Source organism: Leptodactylus fuscus, chromosome 2 (genome assembly GCF_031893055.1).
Source record: "Leptodactylus fuscus isolate aLepFus1 chromosome 2, aLepFus1.hap2, whole genome shotgun sequence".
NCBI lineage: Eukaryota > Metazoa > Chordata > Amphibia > Anura > Leptodactylidae > Leptodactylus > Leptodactylus fuscus.
This window is the reverse complement of record NC_134266.1, coordinates 285738600-285761659: the sequence shown is the minus strand read 5'-3', so window position 1 is coordinate 285761659 and position 23060 is coordinate 285738600. Positions and strand designations below refer to the sequence as shown.

Sequence of the window (23060 nt, the reverse complement as noted above, 5' to 3'; positions counted from 1 at the left end):
GTACACTGCACGCCGTAACCGTACCGACCCGCAGAATAAAGGACACATGTTACTTATACTGTACACTGCACACCGTAACCGTACCGACCTGCAGAATAAAGGTCACGTTACTCATACTGTACACTGCATGCCGTAACCGTACCGACCTGCAGAATAAAGGTCACATGTTACTTATACTGTACACTGCACGCCGTAACCGTACCGACCCGCAGAATAAAGGTCACATGTTACTTATACTGTACACTGCACGCCGTAACCGTACCGACCTGCAGAATAAAGGACACATGTTACTTATACTGTACACTGCACGCCGTAACCGTACCGACCCTCAGAATAAAAGTCACATGTTACTTATACTGTACACTGCACGCTGTAACCGTACCGACCCTCAGAATAAAGGCCACATATTACTTATACTGTATACTGCACGCCGTAACCGTACCGACCCGCAGAATACAGGTCACATGTTACTTATACTGTACACTGCACGCCGTAACCGTACCGACCTGCAGAATAAAGGACACATGTTACTTATACTGTACACTGCACGCCGTAACCGTACCGACCCTCAGAATAAAAGTCACATGTTACTTATACTGTATACTGCACGCCGTAACCGTACCGACCCGCAGAATACAGGTCACATGTTACTTGTACTGTACACTGCACGCCGTAACCGTACCGACCTGCAGAATAAAGGACAAATGTTACTTATACTGTACACTGCACGCCGTAACCGTACCGACCCGCAGAATAAAAGTCACATGTTACTTATACTGTACACTGCACGCCGTAACCGTACCGACCTGCAGAATAAAAGTCACATGTTACTTATACTGTACGCTGCACGCCGTAACCGTACCGACCCTCAGAATAAAAGTCACATGTTACTTATACTGTACGCTGCACGCAGTAACCGTACCGACCTGCAGAATAAAGGTCACGTTATTTATACTGTACACTGCACGCCGTAACCGTACCGACCCGCAGAATAAAGGTCACATGTTACTTATACTGTACACTGCATGCCGTAACCGTACCGACCCTCAGAATAAAAGTCACATGTTACTTATACTGTACACTGCACGCCGTAACCGTACCGACCCTCAGAATAAAAGTCACATGTTACTTATACTGTACACTGCACGCCATAACCGTACCGACCCTCAGAATAAAGGTCACATGTTACTCATACTGTACACTGCACGCCGTAACCGTACCGACCCTCAGAATAAAAGTCACATGTTACTTATACTGTACACTGCACGCCGTAGCCGTATCGACCCGCAGAATAAAGGCCACATGTTACTTATACTGTACACTGCACGCCGTAACCGTACCGACCCGCAGAATAAAGGTCACATGTTACTTATACTGTACACTGCACGCCGTAACCGTACCGACCTGCAGAATAAAGGTCACGTTACTTATACTGTACACTGCACGCCGTAACCGTACCGACCCTCAGAATAAAAGTCACATGTTACTTATACTGTACACTGCACGCCGTAACCGTACCGACCCTCAGAATAAAAGTCACATGTTACTTATACTGTACGCTGCATGCCGTAACCGTACCGACCCGCAGAATAACGGTAACATGTTACTTATACTGTACACTGCACGCTGTAACTGTACCGACCCGCAGAATAACGGTAACATGTTACTTATTCTGTACACTGCACGCCGTAACCGTACCGACCCTCAGAATAAAGGCCACATGTTACTTAAACTGTACACTGCACGCCGTAACCGTACCGACCCGAAGAATAAAGGTCACACGTTACTTATACTGTACACTGCACGCCGTAACCGTACCGACCCTCAGAATAAAAGTCACATGTTACTTATACTGTACACTGCACGCTGTAACCGTACCGACCCTCAGAATAAAGGCCACATATTACTTATACTGTATACTGCACGCCGTAACCGTACCGACCCGCAGAATACAGGTCACATGTTACTTATACTGTACACTGCACGCCGTAACCGTACCGACCTGCAGAATAAAGGACACATGTTACTTATACTGTACACTGCACGCCGTAACCGTACCGACCCTCAGAATAAAAGTCACATGTTACTTATACTGTACACTGCACGCTGTAACCGTACCGACCCTCAGAATAAAGGCCACATGTTACTTATACTGTATACTGCACGCCGTAACCGTACCGACCCGCAGAATACAGGTCACATGTTACTTGTACTGTACACTGCACGCCGTAACCGTACCGACCTGCAGAATAAAGGACAAATGTTACTTATACTGTACACTGCACGCCGTAACCGTACCGACCCGCAGAATAAAAGTCACATGTTACTTATACTGTACACTGCACGCCGTAACCGTACCGACCTGCAGAATAAAAGTCACATGTTACTTATACTGTACGCTGCACGCCGTAACCGTACCGACCCTCAGAATAAAAGTCACATGTTACTTATACTGTACGCTGCACGCAGTAACCGTACCGACCTGCAGAATAAAGGTCACGTTATTTATACTGTACACTGCACGCCGTAACCGTACCGACCCGCAGAATAAAGGTCACATGTTACTTATACTGTACACTGCATGCCGTAACCGTACCGACCCTCAGAATAAAAGTCACATGTTACTTATACTGTACACTGCACGCCGTAACCGTACCGACCCTCAGAATAAAAGTCACATGTTACTTATACTGTACACTGCACGCCATAACCGTACCGACCCTCAGAATAAAGGTCACATGTTACTCATACTGTACACTGCACGCCGTAACCGTACCGACCCTCAGAATAAAAGTCACATGTTACTTATACTGTACACTGCACGCCGTAGCCGTATCGACCCGCAGAATAAAGGCCACATGTTACTTATACTGTACACTGCACGCCGTAACCGTACCGACCCGCAGAATAAAGGTCACATGTTACTTATACTGTACACTGCACGCCGTAACCGTACCGACCTGCAGAATAAAGGTCACGTTACTTATACTGTACACTGCACGCCGTAACCGTACCGACCCTCAGAATAAAAGTCACATGTTACTTATACTGTACACTGCACGCCGTAACCGTACCGACCCTCAGAATAAAAGTCACATGTTACTTATACTGTACGCTGCATGCCGTAACCGTACCGACCCGCAGAATAACGGTAACATGTTACTTATACTGTACACTGCACGCTGTAACTGTACCGACCCGCAGAATAACGGTAACATGTTACTTATTCTGTACACTGCACGCCGTAACCGTACCGACCCTCAGAATAAAGGCCACATGTTACTTAAACTGTACACTGCACGCCGTAACCGTACCGACCCGAAGAATAAAGGTCACACGTTACTTATACTGTACACTGCACGCCGTAACCGTACCGACCTGCAGAATAAAGGACACATGTTACTTATACTGTACACTGCACGCCGTAACCGTACCGACCCGCAGAATAAAAGTCACATGTTACTTATACTGTACACTGCACGCAGTAACCATACCGACCTGCAGAATAAAGGTCACTGTCACGGGATGGTTAGAGTCTATACTATAGGCAATGTGTAATATATATTTCATGTGGAATGTATTCTCTAACCTGTTGTAAACATCAATGTGTAGTTGGCTGATTAGGGTCTAGTGTGTTAGCACATTGTATGCAAATACCTCTAACTAGTGAGGACCAGTGAGGACAATGGGTGGAGATAATCTGATCAGTGTCTCCAAGAAGATGTTGGACGGTGCATTGTCCACAGGAGACAGGGAGTCTGCTCTCCTTGGCATAGGTGAGGGGGGAAGGATCTGTGACTCAGCCCTCCCCACCCACAGATAGAGGAAGTAACAGTTTAGTATATAGATGTAGCTAGCAGTTAGTATGTGTTAGCCGGCCTGTGCACAGCTCTGCAGAGAGCCAGGATTTAGTTACAGGACCAAGGAACCAAAGTTATCATTGGATTGTGACTTCTGTGGACTTATTGTTATTACGGTTGATGTGACCGCCGCCGGCTACTAACTTTGTGGATTACAATAAATTGCTGTTGTCTCCCGACCTCTTGTGTCCGTGTTGATTCAAAAGACCATCCGGAGGAAGACGTATACCTTTGCTCCGTGACAACTGGTTGGCAGTGGTGGGATCAACAGCGGACAGCGAGATGGACTACAGCAGCTCAGCGATTAATGGAGCCACAACCTCAGAATACAGGAACTGGACTATGGCAAGTCTACAAGTAAGGGCCCGGGAACTAAACCTGAGTTACCAGGGAAGAACGAAAGAGCAACTGATCGAGGCACTGGAGGAGATGACCCTGCAAAGCGACCATGAGGAGGGCTGCCCCCAGGAGACTGGAGAGATACAGGAGTGGCAGGTACAGACCCAAAAGAGCAGATGGGTTGTTTTGTATGAGGAGGAATTGGCAGTGCTGGGGCTAGAAGCAACTGCAGAGCAAAGGAGTAGAGCATTACAGAGGGCTCAGGAAACGGAGAAGGAGGAACAGAGAATGGCGCATGAAAAGGAAAGAATGGCGCATGAAATGCGAATGGCTGAGATAACTATGAGGAATTATAATCAAACGTCGACCCCCAGCCCAACAGTGAGAGAACCACCATATGTCTCCCATAAACACTTCAAGACCTTTGAGGAAGCGGCTGGGGATGTTGATGGATATTTTCAGGACTTCGAACACCAGTGCCACCTGATGGAAGTCCCAGAGAAGGATTGGGTCCGGTATCTGGTGGGGCACCTACGAGATGGGGCTGCGGAAGCTCTCAGAGCCATGGACCCTAGTGATCAGCGGGACTATGAGGCCATTAAAAGAGCGGTGCAGAAGTATTATGCAGTCACTCCAGAGACCTACCGAGTTCAGTTCCGCTCTTTGTCTTACAATGGGGGAAGCTCCTTCCACATGTTCGCCCACAAGTTGAAGCAAGCATGCAAGCGCTGGCTAGAAGGAGAGGAGGCTGTCACAGTCGATAAGATCCTCCAAGTCATACTTAAGGAACAGTTCTTTTCCCAGTGCCCCGCTGAGATCCGTGAGTGGGTGCTGGAACGGAACCCAGCCACAGTTGAGCAAGCTGCTTCTCTTGCAGATGAGGGCCTGACCATCAAGCCGCAGTGGAAGAGGTTGTTTGCAGAGGAGCGGAAAACTACCACAGTCCGCCAGACACCCTTCAGCCAGCCAACCACCTTTCGTGCCCGGCCTCAGGATTACAATTCCCCCTCTACCCCTGTCCCAGCCCATCGGCCTCCAGCTATGAACAACCCTGTCCCTAGACAACGACCTACTGGAAGAATGCTAGAGCGCAGATGTTTTGGGTGCGGGCGGCCTGGACATTTGCAAGCTAGTTGCCCTGTTAACATGGGGGCACGGGCCACCGTGGCATCCCGGCCTATTCACTACCTGGGAACCACTCCTAGGACAGAAAGTTTGGCCCCATTTCCAGATGACTCCATGAATGACCCATCTGTTCCACCTCCAGGGGTCTATGGGATTCAGCCTTCCGCCACACATCCCGCAAACCTTCAGAGGAAGCACTTGCAGGAGGTCCTACTGGATGGCCGAACAGTTGTTGGATTCCGGGACTCGGGAGCTTTCCTAACGGTAGCGGACCCCCGAGTTGTGCGACCCGAGGCCCTAGAGGAGGGTCCTGGCATTTCTATCAAGTTGGCAGGGGGTACTCAAAGACGTATTCCTAAAGCTACCGTGGAACTCGACTATGGTTATGGACCAAAACGATGCACAATTGGTGTGATGAGCGGGCTGCCGGCCGATGTTCTGTTAGGCAACGATGTTGGAAATCTACAGTGCCACTTTGTGGGAGCAGTGACCCGAAGCCAAGCTCAGGGAGAAGCCAACATGGATCCACCGGATTTTCTGACAGATGCCAGCCCTTCAACCCTACAACTTTACCATTCAGTACCGCCGAGGGAACCAACACCAGAACACAGATGGGTTATCCCGGCAGGAGGAAATATGAGCTATAGAGACTGATGTGCATTCCCCAATTTACCTGTGTAGGCCAATTGTGTCATGCACATGTTTTGAGAGGGGGAGGGGTTGTCACGGGATGGTTAGAGTCTATACTATAGGCAATGTGTAATATATATTTCATGTGGAATGTATTCTCTAACCTGTTGTAAACATCAGTGTGTAGTTGGCTGATTAGGGTCTAGTGTGTTAGCACATTGTATGCAAATACCTCTAACTAGTGAGGACCAGTGAGGACAATGGGTGGAGATAATCTGATCAGTGTCTCCAAGAAGATGTTGGACGGTGCATTGTCCACAGGAGACAGGGAGTCTGCTCTCCTTGGCATAGGTGAGGGGGGAAGGATCTGTGACTCAGCCCTCCCCACCCACAGATAGAGGAAGTAACAGTTTAGTATATAGATGTAGCTAGCAGTTAGTATGTGTTAGCCGGCCTGTGCACAGCTCTGTAGAGAGCCAGGACTTAGTTACAGGACCAAGGAACCAAAGTTATCATTGGATTGTGACTTCTGTGGACTTATTGTTATTACGGTTGATGTGACCGCCGCCGGCTACTAACTTTGTGGATTACAATAAATTGCTGTTGTCTCCCGACCTCTTGTGTCCGTGTTGATTCAAAAGACCATCCGGAGGAAGACGTATACCTTTGCTCCGTGACAGTCACGTTATTTATACTGTACACTGCACGCCGTAACCGTACCGACCCGCAGAATAAAGGTCACATGTTACTTATACTGTACACTGCACGCTGTAACCGTACCGACCCGCAGAAGAAAGGTCACATGTTACTTATACTGTACACTGCACGCCGTAACCGTACCGACCCTCAGAATAAAGGTCACATGTTACTTATACTGTACACTGCACACCGTAACCGTACCGACCCTCAGAATAAAAGTCACATGTTACTTATACTGTACACTGCACGCCGTAACCGTACCGACCCGCAGAATAAAGGACACATGTTACTTATACTGTACACTGCACACCGTAACCGTACCGACCTGCAGAATAAAGGTCACGTTACTCATACTGTACACTGCACGCCGTAACCGTACCGACCTGCAGAATAAAGGACACATGTTACTTATACTGTACACTGCACGCCGTAACCGTACCGACCCTCAGAATAAAAGTCACATGTTACTTATACTGTACACTGCACGCCCTAACCGTACCGACCCGCAGAATAAAAGTCACATGTTACTTATACTGTACACTGCACGCCGTAACCGTACCGACCCTCAGAATAAAAGTCACATGTTACTTATACTGTACACTGCACGCCGTAACCGTACCGACCCGCAGAATAAAGGTCACATGTTACTTATACTGTACACTGCACGCCGTAACCGTACCAACCCGCAGAATAAAGGGAACATGTTACTTATACTGTACACTGCACGCCGTAACCGTACCGACCTGCAGAATAAAGGTCACGTTACTTATACTGTACACTGCACGCCGTAACCGTACCGACCCTCAGAATAAAAGTCACATGTTACTTATACTGTACACTGCACGCCGTAACCGTACCGACCCGCAGAATACAGGTCACATGTTACTTATACTGTACACTGCACGCCGTAACCGTACCGACCTGCAGAATAAAGGTCACGTTACTTATACTGTACACTGCACGCCGTAACCGTACCGACCCGCAGAATACAGGTCACATATTACTTATACTGTACACTGCATGCCGTAACCGTACCGACCTGCAGAATAAAGGTCACATGTTACTTATACTGTACACTGCACGCCGTAACCGTACCGACCCGCAGAATAAAGGTCACATGTTACTTATACTGTACACTGCACGCCGTAACCGTACCGACCTGCAGAATAAAGGACACATGTTACTTATACTGTACACTGCACGCCGTAACCGTACCGACCCTCAGAATAAAAGTCACATGTTACTTATACTGTACACTGCACGCTGTAACCGTACCGACCCTCAGAATAAAGGCCACATATTACTTATACTGTATACTGCACGCCGTAACCGTACCGACCCGCAGAATACAGGTCACATGTTACTTATACTGTACACTGCACGCCGTAACCGTACCGACCTGCAGAATAAAGGACACATGTTACTTATACTGTACACTGCACGCCGTAACCGTACCGACCCTCAGAATAAAAGTCACATGTTACTTATACTGTACACTGCACGCTGTAACCGTACCGACCCTCAGAATAAAGGCCACATGTTACTTATACTGTATACTGCACGCCGTAACCGTACCGACCCGCAGAATACAGGTCACATGTTACTTGTACTGTACACTGCACGCCGTAACCGTACCGACCTGCAGAATAAAGGACAAATGTTACTTATACTGTACACTGCACGCCGTAACCGTACCGACCCGCAGAATAAAAGTCACATGTTACTTATACTGTACACTGCACGCCGTAACCGTACCGACCTGCAGAATAAAAGTCACATGTTACTTATACTGTACGCTGCACGCCGTAACCGTACCGACCCTCAGAATAAAAGTCACATGTTACTTATACTGTACGCTGCACGCAGTAACCGTACCGACCTGCAGAATAAAGGTCACGTTATTTATACTGTACACTGCACGCCGTAACCGTACCGACCCGCAGAATAAAGGTCACATGTTACTTATACTGTACACTGCACGACGTAACCGTACCGACCCTCAGAATAAAGGTCACATGTTACTTATACTGTACACTGCACGCCGTAACCGTACCAACCCTCAGAATAAAAGTCACATGTTACTTATACTGTACACTGCACGCCGTAACCGTACCGACCCGCAGAATACAGGTCACATGTTACTTATACTGTACACTGCACGCCGTAACCGTACCGACCCTCAGAATAAAAGTCACATGTTACTTATACTGTACACTGCACGCCGTAACCGTACCGACCCGCAGAATAAAAGTCACATGTTACTTATACTGTACACTGCACGCCGTAACCGTACCGACCCTCAGAATAAAAGTCACATGTTACTTATACTGTACACTGCACGCCGTAACCGTACCGACCCGCAGAATAAAGGTCACATGTTACTTATACTGTACACTGCACGACGTAACCGTACCGACCCTCAGAATAAAGGTCACATGTTACTTATACTGTACACTGCACGCCGTAACCGTACCAACCCTCAGAATAAAAGTCACGTGTTACTTATACTGTACACTGCACGCCGTAACCGTACCGACCCGCAGAATACAGGTCACATGTTACTTATACTGTACACTGCACGCCGTAACCGTACCGACCCTCAGAATAAAAGTCACATGTTACTTATACTGTACACTGCACGCCGTAACCGTACCGACCTGCAGAATAAAAGTCACATGTTACTTATATTGAACACTGCACGCCGTAACCGTACCGACCCTCAGAATAAAAGTCACATGTTACTTATACTGTACACTGCACGCCGTAACCGTACCGACCCGCAGAATAAAGGTCACATGTTACTTATACTGTACACTGCTCGCCGTAACCGTACCGACCCGCAGAATAAAGGGAACATGTTACTTATACTGTACACTGCACGCCGTAACCGTACCGACCTGCAGAATAAAAGTCACATGTTACTTATACTGTACACTGCACGCCGTAACCGTACCGACCCTCAGAATAAAGGTCACATGTTACTTATACTGTACACTGCACGCCGTAACCGTACCGACCCGCAGAATAAAGGTCACATGTTACTTATGTTGTACACAGCACGGGAAAAAAAATTAAATGCTAAAACGCAATGTCAGAAATTTAAAATTTAGAAAATAAGTTACAGGTACCCCAAAATGGTGGCATTGAAAAGTACACCGCAAGTTCATATCTCAAACATATATGGCGACATCGCCAGAAAACAAAAGAAAATTTAGCTTATACAATGTGAAGACAAAAAACCCAAAAATCGCCAAATCATTAGAAGACAACTGGCTGCATCAGGAAGGGAACGTATAAGCTGTGCGAGCGAATATCAGGGGACACCCCAGGATTACAGCTTATGAGAGAGAATACGCTTAGTGGAAGCGAATGCAAGGGGACTTAGGGGAGGGGGGGCGGGGAGTGCCACACAGGGTGGATGGGGCGGGGGGCCCCGGGGGGAAGAGGGGCTGGTGGGGGGTTGGGACGCAGGCAGGGAGCCCGGGGGGGCCGCGAGATTGGGGTGGGGAGCCGCTGAAGGAAATGGCGCCTGTGAAGGGGGTGCCCCAGGATGAGAGGTTGGGGCCAGGGGCGCCAACGGAAGCAGGACCATAGGCACGGGGACGGGAGGGGGCGGATGGGGAAAGTGGGGAAGGCAGGAGCAGGCGGTAGATAGAGAGGCCGCGTGGCCCGGTGAGGGCCAAGGGAGGTGAGGGCACATGGCGGATTGTAACCAACACGACTTTGCTAAATAGAAGTGGCTCAGCGCCAACGCCAACCCACAGACGGAGTCACGAGCAGAGCAGATGCTAGTACAGCTATATACACTCACCGGCCACTTTATTAGGTACACCTGTCCAACTGCTCGTTAACACTTAATTTCTAATCAGCCAATCACATGGCGGCAACTCAGTGCATTTCGGCATGTAGACATGGTCAAGACAATCTCCTGCAGTTCAAACCGAGCATCAGTATGGGGGGGAAGAAAGTTGATTTGAGTGCCTTTGAACGTGGCATGGTTGTTGGTGCCAGAAGGGCTGGTCTGAGTATTTCAGAAACTGCTGATCTACTGGGATTTTCACGCACAACCATCTCTAGGGTTTACAGAGAATGGTCCGAAAAAGAAAAAACATCCAGTGAGCGGCAGTTCTGTGGGCGGAAATGCGTTGTTGATGCCAGAGGTCAGAGGAGAATGACCAGACTGGTTCGAGCTGATAGAAAGGCAACAGTGACTCAAATAGCCACCCGTTACAACCAAGGTAGCCAGAAGAGCATCTCTGAACGCCGCACAGTACGTCCAACTTTGAGGCTACAGATGGGCTACAGCAGCAGAAGACCACACCGGGTGCCACTCCTTTCAGCTAAGAACAGGAAACTGAGGCTACAATTTGCACAAGCTCATCGAAATTGGACAATTGAAGATTGGAAAAACGTTGCCTGGTCTGATGAGTCTCGATTTCTGCTGCGACATTCGGATGGTAGGGTCAGAATTTGGCGTCAACAACATGAAAGCATGGATCCATCCTGCCTTGTATCGGTAACGGTTCAGGCTGGTGGTGGTGGTGGTGTCATGGTGTGGGAATATTTTCTTGGCACTCTTTGGGCCCCTTGGTACCAATTGAGCATCGTTGCAACGCCAAAGCCTACCTGAGTATTGTTGCTGACCATGTCCATCCCTTTATGACCACAATGTACCCAACATCTGATGGCTACTTTCAGCAGGATAATGCAATGCCATGTCATAAAGCTGGAATCATCTCAGACTGGTTTCTTGAACATGACAATGAGTTCACTGTACTCCAATGGCCTCCACAGTCACCAGATCTCAATCCAATAGAGGAGCATCTTTGGGATGTGGTGGAACGGGAGATTCGCATCATGGATGTGCAGCCGACAAATCTGCGACTGCAACTGTGTGATGCCATCATGTCAATATGGACCAAAATCTCTGAGGAATGCTTCCAGCACCTTGTTGTATCTATGCCACGAAGAATTGAGGCAGTTCTGAAGGCAAAAGGGGGTCCAACCCGTTACTAGAATGGTGTACCTAATAAAGTGGCCGGTGAGTGTATATATTATTATTCTGTATACATATAGCTTCAGATGGGTAATAAATAGAGATGCGTGAACGCCGTTTGATCAAATACAGATTCGATGGAATATCAGGCTGTTCGAGGTGTTCGGTTCCAATCGAACACCACGAGGCAAACGCAGTAAAAATTTGTATCCCCTCCCACCTTCCCTGGCGCGTTTTTTGCACCAATAACTGTGCAGAGGAGGTGGGACAGGTACTACGACAACGGAGGCAGTTAAAAAAATTGAAAAAAACCCATTGGCTGCCAAAATCAGGTGACCTCCAATTTAGACGAAAGGTGGATTTACCATTCTGTTAATTTGGGACAGTGACCTATGTGACTGTGAGACAGGGACAGATGTACAGGAGGGTTAGCTAGGGGTTACCTTTATTTAGGGGGGAATGTTACTCACCCAGCTCTTTGGGGCTCTATGTGGTCGGGATCCCTGTCAGCTTGTGATATGCAGGAGATGACTTTTTCCCATAGGAATGCATTGACCAGCGTTGATTGGTCGAATGCCGTACAGTGGCCAATCAACTCTGGTCAATGCATTCCAATGGCGAAATATAGCAGAGCTAGCTGTGCGGTTATCTCGGCTACTCCTGAAAGAGCTCTGCTACTCCCAACCATCCCTCCAGCTACTCCTCCTGTCACACACATCTCTGGTGTAACATAGCTCAGCATACACTCAGCTCTGCTACATCTCTACACTCTGTTGTATAGATGTAGTAGAGCTGAGTGTGTGCTGAGCTCTGCTACACACGAGATGTGTGTGACAGGAGGAATAGATGGAGGGATGGTTGGGAGTAGTGCGGAGTTGCTACACCAGAGATGTACAGAGCTGGCCGATGTTAGCAGTCCTGCTCTCCTACATCTGGAATAGTTGAGCTGAGTGTGCAGTTCGGACACTACTAAGTGGGCGATGCTGGGATTTTAAAGACGATCCTATTCACTACACAGCATGTTGTCCAAAAATTGTTGGACCCCATGCTGTGTAGTGATTAACCCCCTCCTCCCACCGGTGTCCGCTTACCTGCAGCTCCCTGTTCTTCTTTGGTCCGGTTCGGTCCTCTGTCCAGTCTTCAGAGTGCCCGGCCCCCTCTCCCCCGACTAGTATTATAGAGAAGGCGGGGCTTAGGAGAGTGTGGGCGTGTACTGGACGGGGAGACGTTTCCCAGTGCCCGCCCACACTCTAAGCCCCACCTTCTCTATAATACTAGTCGGGGAGAGGGGTGGGGCTTAGGAGACCAGAATGGAAATTGCTGTGGACCGATTTTAGACTCCGCCTCCTCAGGCAGAACCAGCGTTGATTGGCTGAATGTTATACACTGGCCAATCAACGTTGGTCAATGCATTCCTATGGGAAAAGTCAGCTCCCGCATATCACAAGCTGACAGTGATCCTGACATAATCCAGTGACTTGGGCTTGTTAGATGCCCCCAGACATGCTCCCCCTGCTGGCCCAGTTACATTGCAGAGGTGTTGCATCATTTCCTGGGGTGTCATAGTGGACTTGGTGACTCTCCTGAGGTGAATGGTGGGATTCCCTGAAACAAAGCATTTTCTCCCAAAGACTATAATGGGGTTCCAGATTCCTTCCAATAGTCACATATTGAGCGGCTAATCGAAACGAATAACGGACATTTTACTGTTGGCTCATCTCTAGTAATGAACATTATCTGGTGTTAGATCGGAGGCCTCTCACCATTGTCAGTGTTTCTGTCACTGTCTGTGGAGGAGCTGAAGTAAATAAAGCTGTGTGATCACATCCTATGTGTGGAAAGATGCCGAGCTGTCATGTGACCTCAGCTCCACCAATGGAATGCCGGCAGGAGTTTTACTTTCAGTTTGTTGGTTGTCCCGCCCACACAGGCCGGCTGAGCTCACACTGCAAAATCTCATTTTAATGAGGAACAGGTAAGATAAGAACCCTTTCTCTAGCACATTTGTCCTGTAACCATCTCTCTGAGTTCTCTGGGGCACTTTGATTTTTTCAGCTTAAGGGTGCATGCACACTGAGTAACGCCGGGCGTGTATGAGAGCCGTACACGCCGGCATTACAGCAGACTGCCGAACACTTCCCATTCACTTCAATGGGAGCGCTCGTAACAGCGGCGTTTACGAGCGCTCCCATTGAAGTGAATGGGAAGTGTTCAGCAACCCTGCTGTAATGCCGGCGTGTACGGCTCTCATACACGCCCGGCGTTACTCAGTGTGCATGCACCCTAAGGGTGGTCAATCCCTTTAACCCTCCTCTGTCCCCGCCCCCACATTACCCCACATGATATGATGTCATCTCAGGATAACTTTATAGGTCCAAGCTCCATCCACATGTTACAGGACACGACTGGTGACGGCTCATAAAGTCTTATGTTTGTGTAATGACTGTAACCTCTATTACAGAAGTGTCTGACCCCTGTATAAGTAATACCGCCCCTGCTACCTCCTGTGTCACCCCCTCTACCTCATAGACTGTAAGCTCTTGTGAGCAGGGCCCTCAGTCCCATTGTGTGAAATGACTTTCTCTGTAATGTATCTTTCTGTCTGTATTTGAACCCTACAAATTGTACAGCGCTGCGGAATATGTTGGCGCTATAGAAATAACATGTATTATTATTATAATTATTATTATGTGTAAGACATGGCAGAGATGGCAGTGTGATGGTATGGACAGACATGGCCGCCAGTGGCTCTGGGTCATGTGTAAGACACGGCGGAGGTGGCAGTGTGATGGCTGGGACAGACATGGCCGCCAGTGGCTCTGAGTCATGTGTAAGATATGGCGGAGGCGGCAGTGTGATGGCTGGGGCAGACATGGCTGCCAGTCCCTCTGAGCAATTCACTTGTTACAGACTAAACCACAGACATAAAAGCCACTGATAAACCTCTGCAGTAAAGGCCGAACATTAACAAGGAGGAGACCCAGCGATGGCGTCTGGAGACATCCATGAGGTCAAGACTTGGGCCAGTCACTGCCAACAAAGGGGGAACAACCAAATATTAGAAAATCACATCTTCTTTACAATTATTTCATTTGTCCAATGACGTTTGAGCCCCTGAAATGAAGGGACTGGGGATAAAACACTTTATAGTCCTCACATTTCTATACAGTCATTTTCATAAAGCTGAAAGTCTGAACTTCATCGGCATCGGCATGGGATTTGTTCTGTTCATAATTCATTGTGGTAAAGTCCAGAACCAAAAGGAGTAAAATGTCGTCTCTGTGCCAATATCTATGTCCCTCCCTGTATATGTGTGTATAATATGATTAAGGAATAGCAGATACACAATAACACAGGGCTTATTACAGCAGAAGCACTAATAATATTATTGATGTTCTATAGAGGTGATCTCCAGCTGGTTAGCGGGGTCTGCAGCCATCTTACCTTACATTCACCGCCCTTCCCAGTACCGCCAGACTCATCTCCCTGTAAATCCGCTCTAGCCTGGAGCTGAGGACTGAGCACATGGACCAGACATGAGGTTTATACAGAAAGTCACAACCACAAGAGACGCGTTACCTGTCCTGGCTGAGAGTCCCCGGTCACCGCCGTGTCCATGTAGACAGTGTAAGAGGAGAGATGACATCAGCGATCTGCACATAGACCAGGGAATCCGTCCTCTCCTCCCCAGTCTCCTCATTATCACCCGGCACACCCGGGACAACACAAGAACTTACACAAATAAACTTCATTGAAAACATCTCAAGGTCATAATTCGGCATAACCCTAACGTACGGACATTTAGCGATTCCAAACTTTGGGGATTTTGATAGGGATTTTAACTCTTTGTCTTTTTATATTCCATCGATGTCCCAACAATGAAAGGTTCTACTCTGACAACCAAGGAGCTAGATTTTACCTTTACTTTAGTTCTAGGCTGAGGTTATCTCAACATGGCGAAACTCTACTTAACTGACTATCACTGGTCTGAGCGGCCAGAAAGCAGATCACTAAGGGCCGTAGGGTTTACCGCACCACTTACCAGACCTTTCATACTTGGAGCCACTTGGTTCTGAGGCAGGTTGACGTCCAGAGTCCTAGAGATGGGACCCAATGTTGGGCACCTCTTGTCCCAACCATCAGCTACACGTTCTAGATACACCTTATGAACCTCTGGTGTTTTTTCCACCTTTGGCTTCTTGGGGCATCCCATAGCTCATTTGGCCTGACAAAACTGACTCCCAACTAACTCAGAGATTTACTTATAAGCTGGCAGTACAACTATCTACAACAGTCTCTGTTCCAACTGGGCCATGTTATTCCTCTTCAGGACATCAACAACATTCTGATCCTCTTCTCTTAGTTTTATTAGAAATCCTACTCCTGACCTTTCCTGAATTGGGATTCCTTCTTGTAGGGTCATCCAGTGTGCAAGGACCATTGTTTGCTTGGTCCAGGCAAGGGACCCCAATCTTCTGCACCCCTCCTGATACAAGGCCCCACTTGTTTGTACCTCTTTTCTTTCTCCTCATCCATGCCCACAGTTTCGGTAGTGTGGTTATCATCATAGCCGAAATATAAGCTCCCAGCTGCTCCATTGGCAATATATGGTGGGGGTTTAATGGGCAAACCACTTATCACTCGTGTACCTCAAGGAACCTTCTACTGAAACTCCTTATGCACAGTAAGGCTTCACTCAGTGTTGAGCTTAGTAAGGGCTGTCCAGTCCTCGGTAGAATTGAGCGATCGGGATCAGAAAACATCGGATTCCGATCTGTGATCGAATAAATTTCACGATCGCGATGAGAATTCAGATCCTGATCTTTTCCAGCGGGATCAAGGTCAAAGGTTATCTCAAGATGGGCTCAACCCTAGTCATGTAAATATCATTAATAGGGTTGAGCGATCAGGATCGGGATAGGTTGGATCCCGATCGGCGATCGAGCAAATTTCACGATCGGAAAATGATCGGAAATCGGATTTTAAAATTTATCCTGAAATCTCAAGATCGGCTCAACCAAAGTCCTCGGGCCTTAAAACTCATTCCCTTGTGGTCTGTCTCCTGTAACCTTAAACACATTGGACTGAACAGTGCTCTCCCTCCCGAACACGCTGCCTTCGGTACTATCATTTCCATATCCTCACTCTAAGGGAGAGTTCACACGGTGTAACGTGCCGCGTGATGTGGCATGTGTACGCCGCGGTAGCTTTTGCGGGCCGTACACGCTCCCATTGATTGCAACATCACGGCCGCAAACTAGTGCGGCGCATACGATCCCCGCTCCCATTGAAATCAATTGGAGCGTGTACGGCCCGCAAAGGCTCCCGTGGCGTACACATGCCACATCACATGGCACGTTACACCGTGTGAACTCTCCCTTAGCCATTTCTGCTGTCCTCCCTATTGACCTCCTTCACCAAGTTGTTCCATCCCAAATAAACCCGAATTGTGTAACAACCCCCCCCCAAAAAGGTGCAAAAGCTGATCTTTATACCGAGTCACACCAAAGCTATCACATGGTCATACGGTTTGGCATCTTAGATCTCTCCTTCTGTGGTCCAACTCTTAGGTGCAACAATTTCAAGAAAAAAAAATGTGATACACTATCAGTGTGGCAGGCAGAAAAGGAGACACAGAGAGGTCCACATGGCCATAGCATGACAGATGTGCTACAGAAATAATGGAGGCTAGGTATTCTCCATGGGGACAGTGTACTTGCCATGATGATGACCATGTGCTAGGTGTGTAATGGTCGTGACCTGCCTACAAAGAAGATCACAGTGAGAAGGAATAGAACGGTCTTGTTTACTTTGCCTGTCAATTCTATTTATCCAAATGAGCTGGTGAAACCATTTCATGTGAGGACGGAGAGACCTGGTTCTTACACGTGGGCCTGCACGCCCATGGATAACTGTCTATTTGTAGATATTGCACCGCGCCATGAATATTTTATTTGGGAACATATAAAGAAATCCCCATACGGGTGATGACAGCTCATAGCAAAACCATCAGTAGTGGAAACGTGACTGCCAGTGCCACCACCAGAGCTTGCCTTAGCCCTAAACCAGGCAAGTGTTTTGGATATTGTTTCCACTCTCTTCATGTGATGTTTCCTTGACCCGAGTGCTGTGTTTTACCTGCACTGGAATCATTATCAGATTAAGTAATTTCATCATCTGCTACATTTCTGGATGTAGCAGAGCTCAGCACACGGCCAGCTCTGCTACATCTCCTGTGTGCTCAACACTGCTGCATCTGAGATCGGACCACAATGGAGACTGCTGTGGACCGATCTTAGACTCCGCCTCCTCCAGCAGAACCAGCATTGATTGGCTGAATTCTGTACTCTATATGGCATCCGGCCAATCAACGCTGGTCAATGCATTCCTATGGGAAACAGTCAGCTCCGGCATATCGCAATCTGACAGGGATCCTGACCAGATAAAGTCCCAAAGAGCCGGGTGAGTGACATTCCCCCTAAATAAAGGTAACCCCTAGCTAACCCTGCCTGTACATCTGTCCCTGTCTCACAGTCTCATATGACCCGGATATTAAATCCACTATTCGCATAAATTGGAGGTCACCTGATTTCGGCAGCCAATTACTTTTTCCGATTTTTTTCACTGCCTCCGTTGTCGTAGTTACAATCCCACCTCCCCTGTGCAGTTATTGGTGCAAAAAATGCGCTAGCGAAGGTGGGAGGGGATACAAATTTTTACTGCGTTTGCCGTGTGGTATGCGATTGTAATCAAATACCTCGAACGCCATGATATTCAATCGAATATCAATTTGATCGAATGCCGTTCGCTCATCTCTAATTGTAATGTCTCATATTGTCTGTTCATGTCCTCACTGATTTGTAAAGTGCTGCGGTATATGTTGGTGCTATATAAAGAAAGTTATTATTATTATATTAGGGCTTCTTTTTTGCCTGATAACTCGTATTTATTACTGACACCATTTCCCGGTCGCTGTAACTTCTTGTTTTTTTAGGTGATGAAAACTCATTAGCTTTTTATTTTCCATCATCTGCCATACGGAATAATGAATATTATTTTTGGATAGTGCGGTCCTATATACACGGCACTACCTAATGTTTATTTATTTTATGCATTTTTCATCATTTATTTTTTAAATTCTAAAGTTTTTCTTAATTTCTCTTTTGTTTATTTTTATATTAAAATCACAGTAGACAGTAGAATCCATTTGCGTTATAGGGAAATTCAGCCACGAGACCAATCCATGGCCACCCCTTGGACCCTGTAATGTCATTGCAGGAGACCCAAGAGGTTGAAATGATGGGGCGATGTCGTAGCTTCCCAGATAACATGAAAGCTATTGCCTGTGGCATCGGAGGATGTCATCAATGACCTCTCACAGTTACGATGCTTCCAGGCATTATGGGGACGTCTATCAGGTCCTCAAGGTCATGAGATCCTTCTCATTTGCTCATGTCTACAGTAGATCTGTCCTTCTCCTAGGTTTCCACCATAACCAATGTCATCGGAGGTATAAATAAGAGGAACATCATCAGTCTGGCCTGGCTCATTGGATGATATTGGGACAAGACAACTTCTCGGAAGGGCAGACGACTGTAAGAGGCAGGAGAACAAAGAGAGTCCAAGGGGTCTAGGCGAGGACAGCGGTGTCTGGAGGGGACGACGGTTCCAGCAGATGACTTCCCACTCTTCAATAAGCCAAATCTGTGCACCCCCACCAGGCTCCCTTAACGTCCCCACACATATTCACACACATGTATCATGGCAGACACCAACACATGATATGGTAGCGGTATTATACAGTAAGGTCACTGGTGGAGAAAGGTTTTATATAAATGGTTGTTATTGTATTACATGGATGGGCCATGTCCTCCAGTACTGAGGCTGCTGTTACCCATAGAGCATGGAACCCCTTTAATGGTGTCCATATGGTCCTCAGTTTACATGTGAGGCCACTACATTCACTGAGCATAAGATCAGATCCATGTATGATCGCCACCTCTGATGGGTATTTTGGGGTTTCCTTATGTGCATGTCTCTTGTTACGCTCTACCACTCACAGCATTGATAATATTAGTAGGATTTACTGTCCACATCCTAAAGAATCTCTAAGAAGTCCTAAGAAGTTCTCATCTTCTGACCCAGACTGAAGACTAAGAATGAATTTCTCATTCTGTTCTTCAACAACATAGCAGCCAACCTCTGTCTAATCTCTCTGGTTCTGATGCCGTAGATTATGGGGTTCATCATTGGAGGGATGATGACATAAAGATTGGCCAGTAGGATGAGAGCTGAAGGAGGGATTTTACCTTGACCAGCCCGGTGGGCAATGAAAGAGAAGAATGCTGGTATGTAGAAGAGAAGGATGACACACACATGGGACATGCTGGTATTGAAGGCTTTGGATCGAGCTTCGGAGGTCGGAATTCTAAGGACTGTGCGAATGATGACCCCATAGGACACAGCGATGAGGATCATGTCTACTCCAGTGGAGGAAAATGCAGCCACCAAGCCATAGACACTATTGACTGTGATGTCTGCCGTTGCCTTGTGCGCCATTGCTATGTGCTCACAGTACGTGTGGGGGATGACATTGCCGTTACTGTATGGAAGACGATTCAGGAGGAATATAAGAGGGGAGATGATACAGAAGGCTCTGATAATGGCTAAAAGTGCTGTCCTCCTGATGAAGGAGGCCGTTATGATGGTCGTGTAGGTCAGCGGGGAGCAAATAGCAATGTACCGGTCATAGGCCATGGTCAAAAGGATTGACGACTCAATGACGAAAAGGAAATGGATAGAGAAGATCTGGACGAGGCAGCAGTCAAAGAGAATCTCATGGGAATTGAACCAGAATATACTGAGGGTCTTTGGAACAGCAGAAGAACACAGAAGAAGATCCGTGGTGGTCAACATCACTAGGAAGATGTACATGGGCTGGTGGAGCTGCTCATTGGTGGAAATGACAACCATTAACATGGAATTACCAAACAGAGCCATGACATACATGATGGAGAAGGGGATGGAGAGCAGGAGGTGGGAGTCCTCCAGGCCAGGAATACCCAGCAGAAGGAAATAATCGGGGTGGAAGATGCTCACGTTTGACACCATCGGATCTTATCACGTTGGAAACTGTTTTCTGCATCTAAATGGAAGAGATAAAACATTACAAAGCGAAATTCATGGAAGGATTAAATGATAGGGATAGGAAACCACTGGAGCCGGGGAGACATTGGTAACCCCATCATGTACCTCACATTAACCCCTGTGCACCTCAGAAGGTTCCTAATATGGGAGACATATGGAGGTAATAATTAGGTATCTTCATTATTAGGGTCCTTCATTATTACCTCCATATGCCTCCCATGTTAGTAACCTTTATATGAGGCACACAGGGGTTAATGTGAGGGACATGAGGGGGTTAATTCCTATTAATGTGAGGCACATGGAGTTACTAAAAGTGAATTAATAACCCCAAATCCCTGACATTACTAGAATCAGTAACCCCAGCAGGTACCTTTGTGTTTCACTATCACTTTGCTGTACGTTGCTCTGCTCCTCTCCTCTTTGCAGGATACAGACGGCAGGAGCAGGGTCCAGGGGCTCCAAATTGACTGACATTGGATAGAAAGGATCCTAGAAGTCCTTTGACCTTACACATTGCAGCTTTGTATTGGGGGTTCAGGACTCCCAATGAAGATCAGTAATGGCCGCCCTGAGTTTCCCATAAATCTCCCCGTTCTTACTACGTTGGATTGTTCCTTCTACAATGAGACCTCTGAGCTCTTTCTCTCTTGATAGGAGGAGGAACATTGGATTGAGAAGTCCCAGAGCAGGAAATCATTAAACCAACGACACGTTCACAAAATCTTGCCATAGTCATCCGATGGTTAATGATCCTCTGAAAAACTCAGAGCGGTTCTCCTAAAGAGAATTCTAAAAAACAGGAAATAGGAAATAAAAATCTACAAGTCTGGAAGATGGAAATGTGCTGGCGGTAAATAAGGCGATGGCTCGAGGTGCGGCCTGGTGTAACGTGTCATAGATACAGCCAATGACATCACGGATACTCTGCCCGCTCTGTCTACACAGCACAATGATAGATAATGAGAGATAGACATTGGTATCTTATACTGGCCGTAGACATGTCATAGGGTGGATGATCCTTACACTAAAGGCTACAGAAGAAATGGAGGTTCAGAAGGACCCGATAATGTGACGTCTTATTCCTTATTAGTTATACATAGCGCAGGGTTGGTGGTGGTGAGACAGAAACTCAGAATCCAATCCCCAAACAACCGATACGACCCTACACACATCCCCTGCTCAGTTACAACCCTAAACACCTCCTCTGCTTAGATACAACCCTACACACCTCCTCTGCTTAGATACAACCCTACACACATCCTCTGCTCAGATACGACCCTACACACATCCCCTGCTCAGATACGACCCTACACACATCCCCTGCTCAGATACAACCTTACACACATCCTCTGCTCAGATACAACCCTACACACCTCCTCTGCTTAGATACAACCCTACACACATCCTCTGCTCAGATATGACCCTACACACATCCCCTGCTCAGATACGACCCTACACACATCCCCTGCTCAGATACAGCCCTACACACCTCCTCTGCTTAGATACGACCCTACACACCTCCTCTGCTCAGATACGACCCTACACACCTCCTCTGCTCAGATACAACCCTACACACATCCCCTGCTCAGGTACAACCCTACACACCTCCTCTGCTCAGATACAACCTACACACATCCCCTGCTCAGATACGACCCTACACACCTCCTCTGCTCAGATACAGCCCTACACACATCCCCTGCTCAGTCAATCACCTTCTCCTCCCTCCTTGCATGTTCCATGATCAGGCCACCTAATAATTCTCCATGAAAATACCGCTAATGGTGGACTCGCTGTGGACTTGCCGTGGACTATACTCCATTGACCAGGATCACCGTGTACTGAGGATTTTGTCAGGTTCGAGGATTCAGGAATGAGAGTTAAGAATTCTGACCGTGTTCCCTGAATAAGATAATCTGGAGAGGACTCACCGGAGACGGAGCTCGGGCTGCTGTGCGGTGACTTTCAGAAGGGACTATGCGACTTATATACTTTATTGGTGATCCACCACTGGGGACCCTGCACAACTCTGGTGGGAAAGATGAGCAATTACCTGTAATGACCTGCCATGGAGAAATCCTGGGACGCACAATTAGTCAGTGACTAATACTAGGGAAGTAATGTGGGATTTGCTAAATGATTCTTTACCTCCTTCTCACTTCCATTTGTCATCTTTGCATTTTGTTGTCGGTGCAATCGCGGTGATATCAGATTTAGGAAATCTTATTACACTTTAGTGATAAGTTAACTTTACAACGTAATAAAAA

General features: G+C 47.4%; 1 protein-coding gene across 1 annotated transcript; it reads right to left on the bottom strand.

The window, feature by feature from the left end:
* Nucleotides 1–19767: 19767 nt before the first annotated feature.
* LOC142194250 (olfactory receptor 52B2-like) lies at nucleotides 19768–20784 on the bottom strand. Its single transcript, XM_075263266.1, has one exon. It carries the CDS (start codon nucleotides 20758–20760, stop codon nucleotides 19768–19770), a length of 993 nt encoding a protein of 330 aa, XP_075119367.1. The 5' UTR covers nucleotides 20761–20784.
* Between the last annotated feature and the right edge of the window lie 2276 nt (nucleotides 20785–23060).

Excerpts from the sequence above, each read along its gene's own strand:
- LOC142194250 (XM_075263266.1), bottom strand. The coding sequence starts at position 20,760 with ATGGTGTCAAACGTGAGCATCTTCCACCCCGATTATTTCCTTCTGCTG.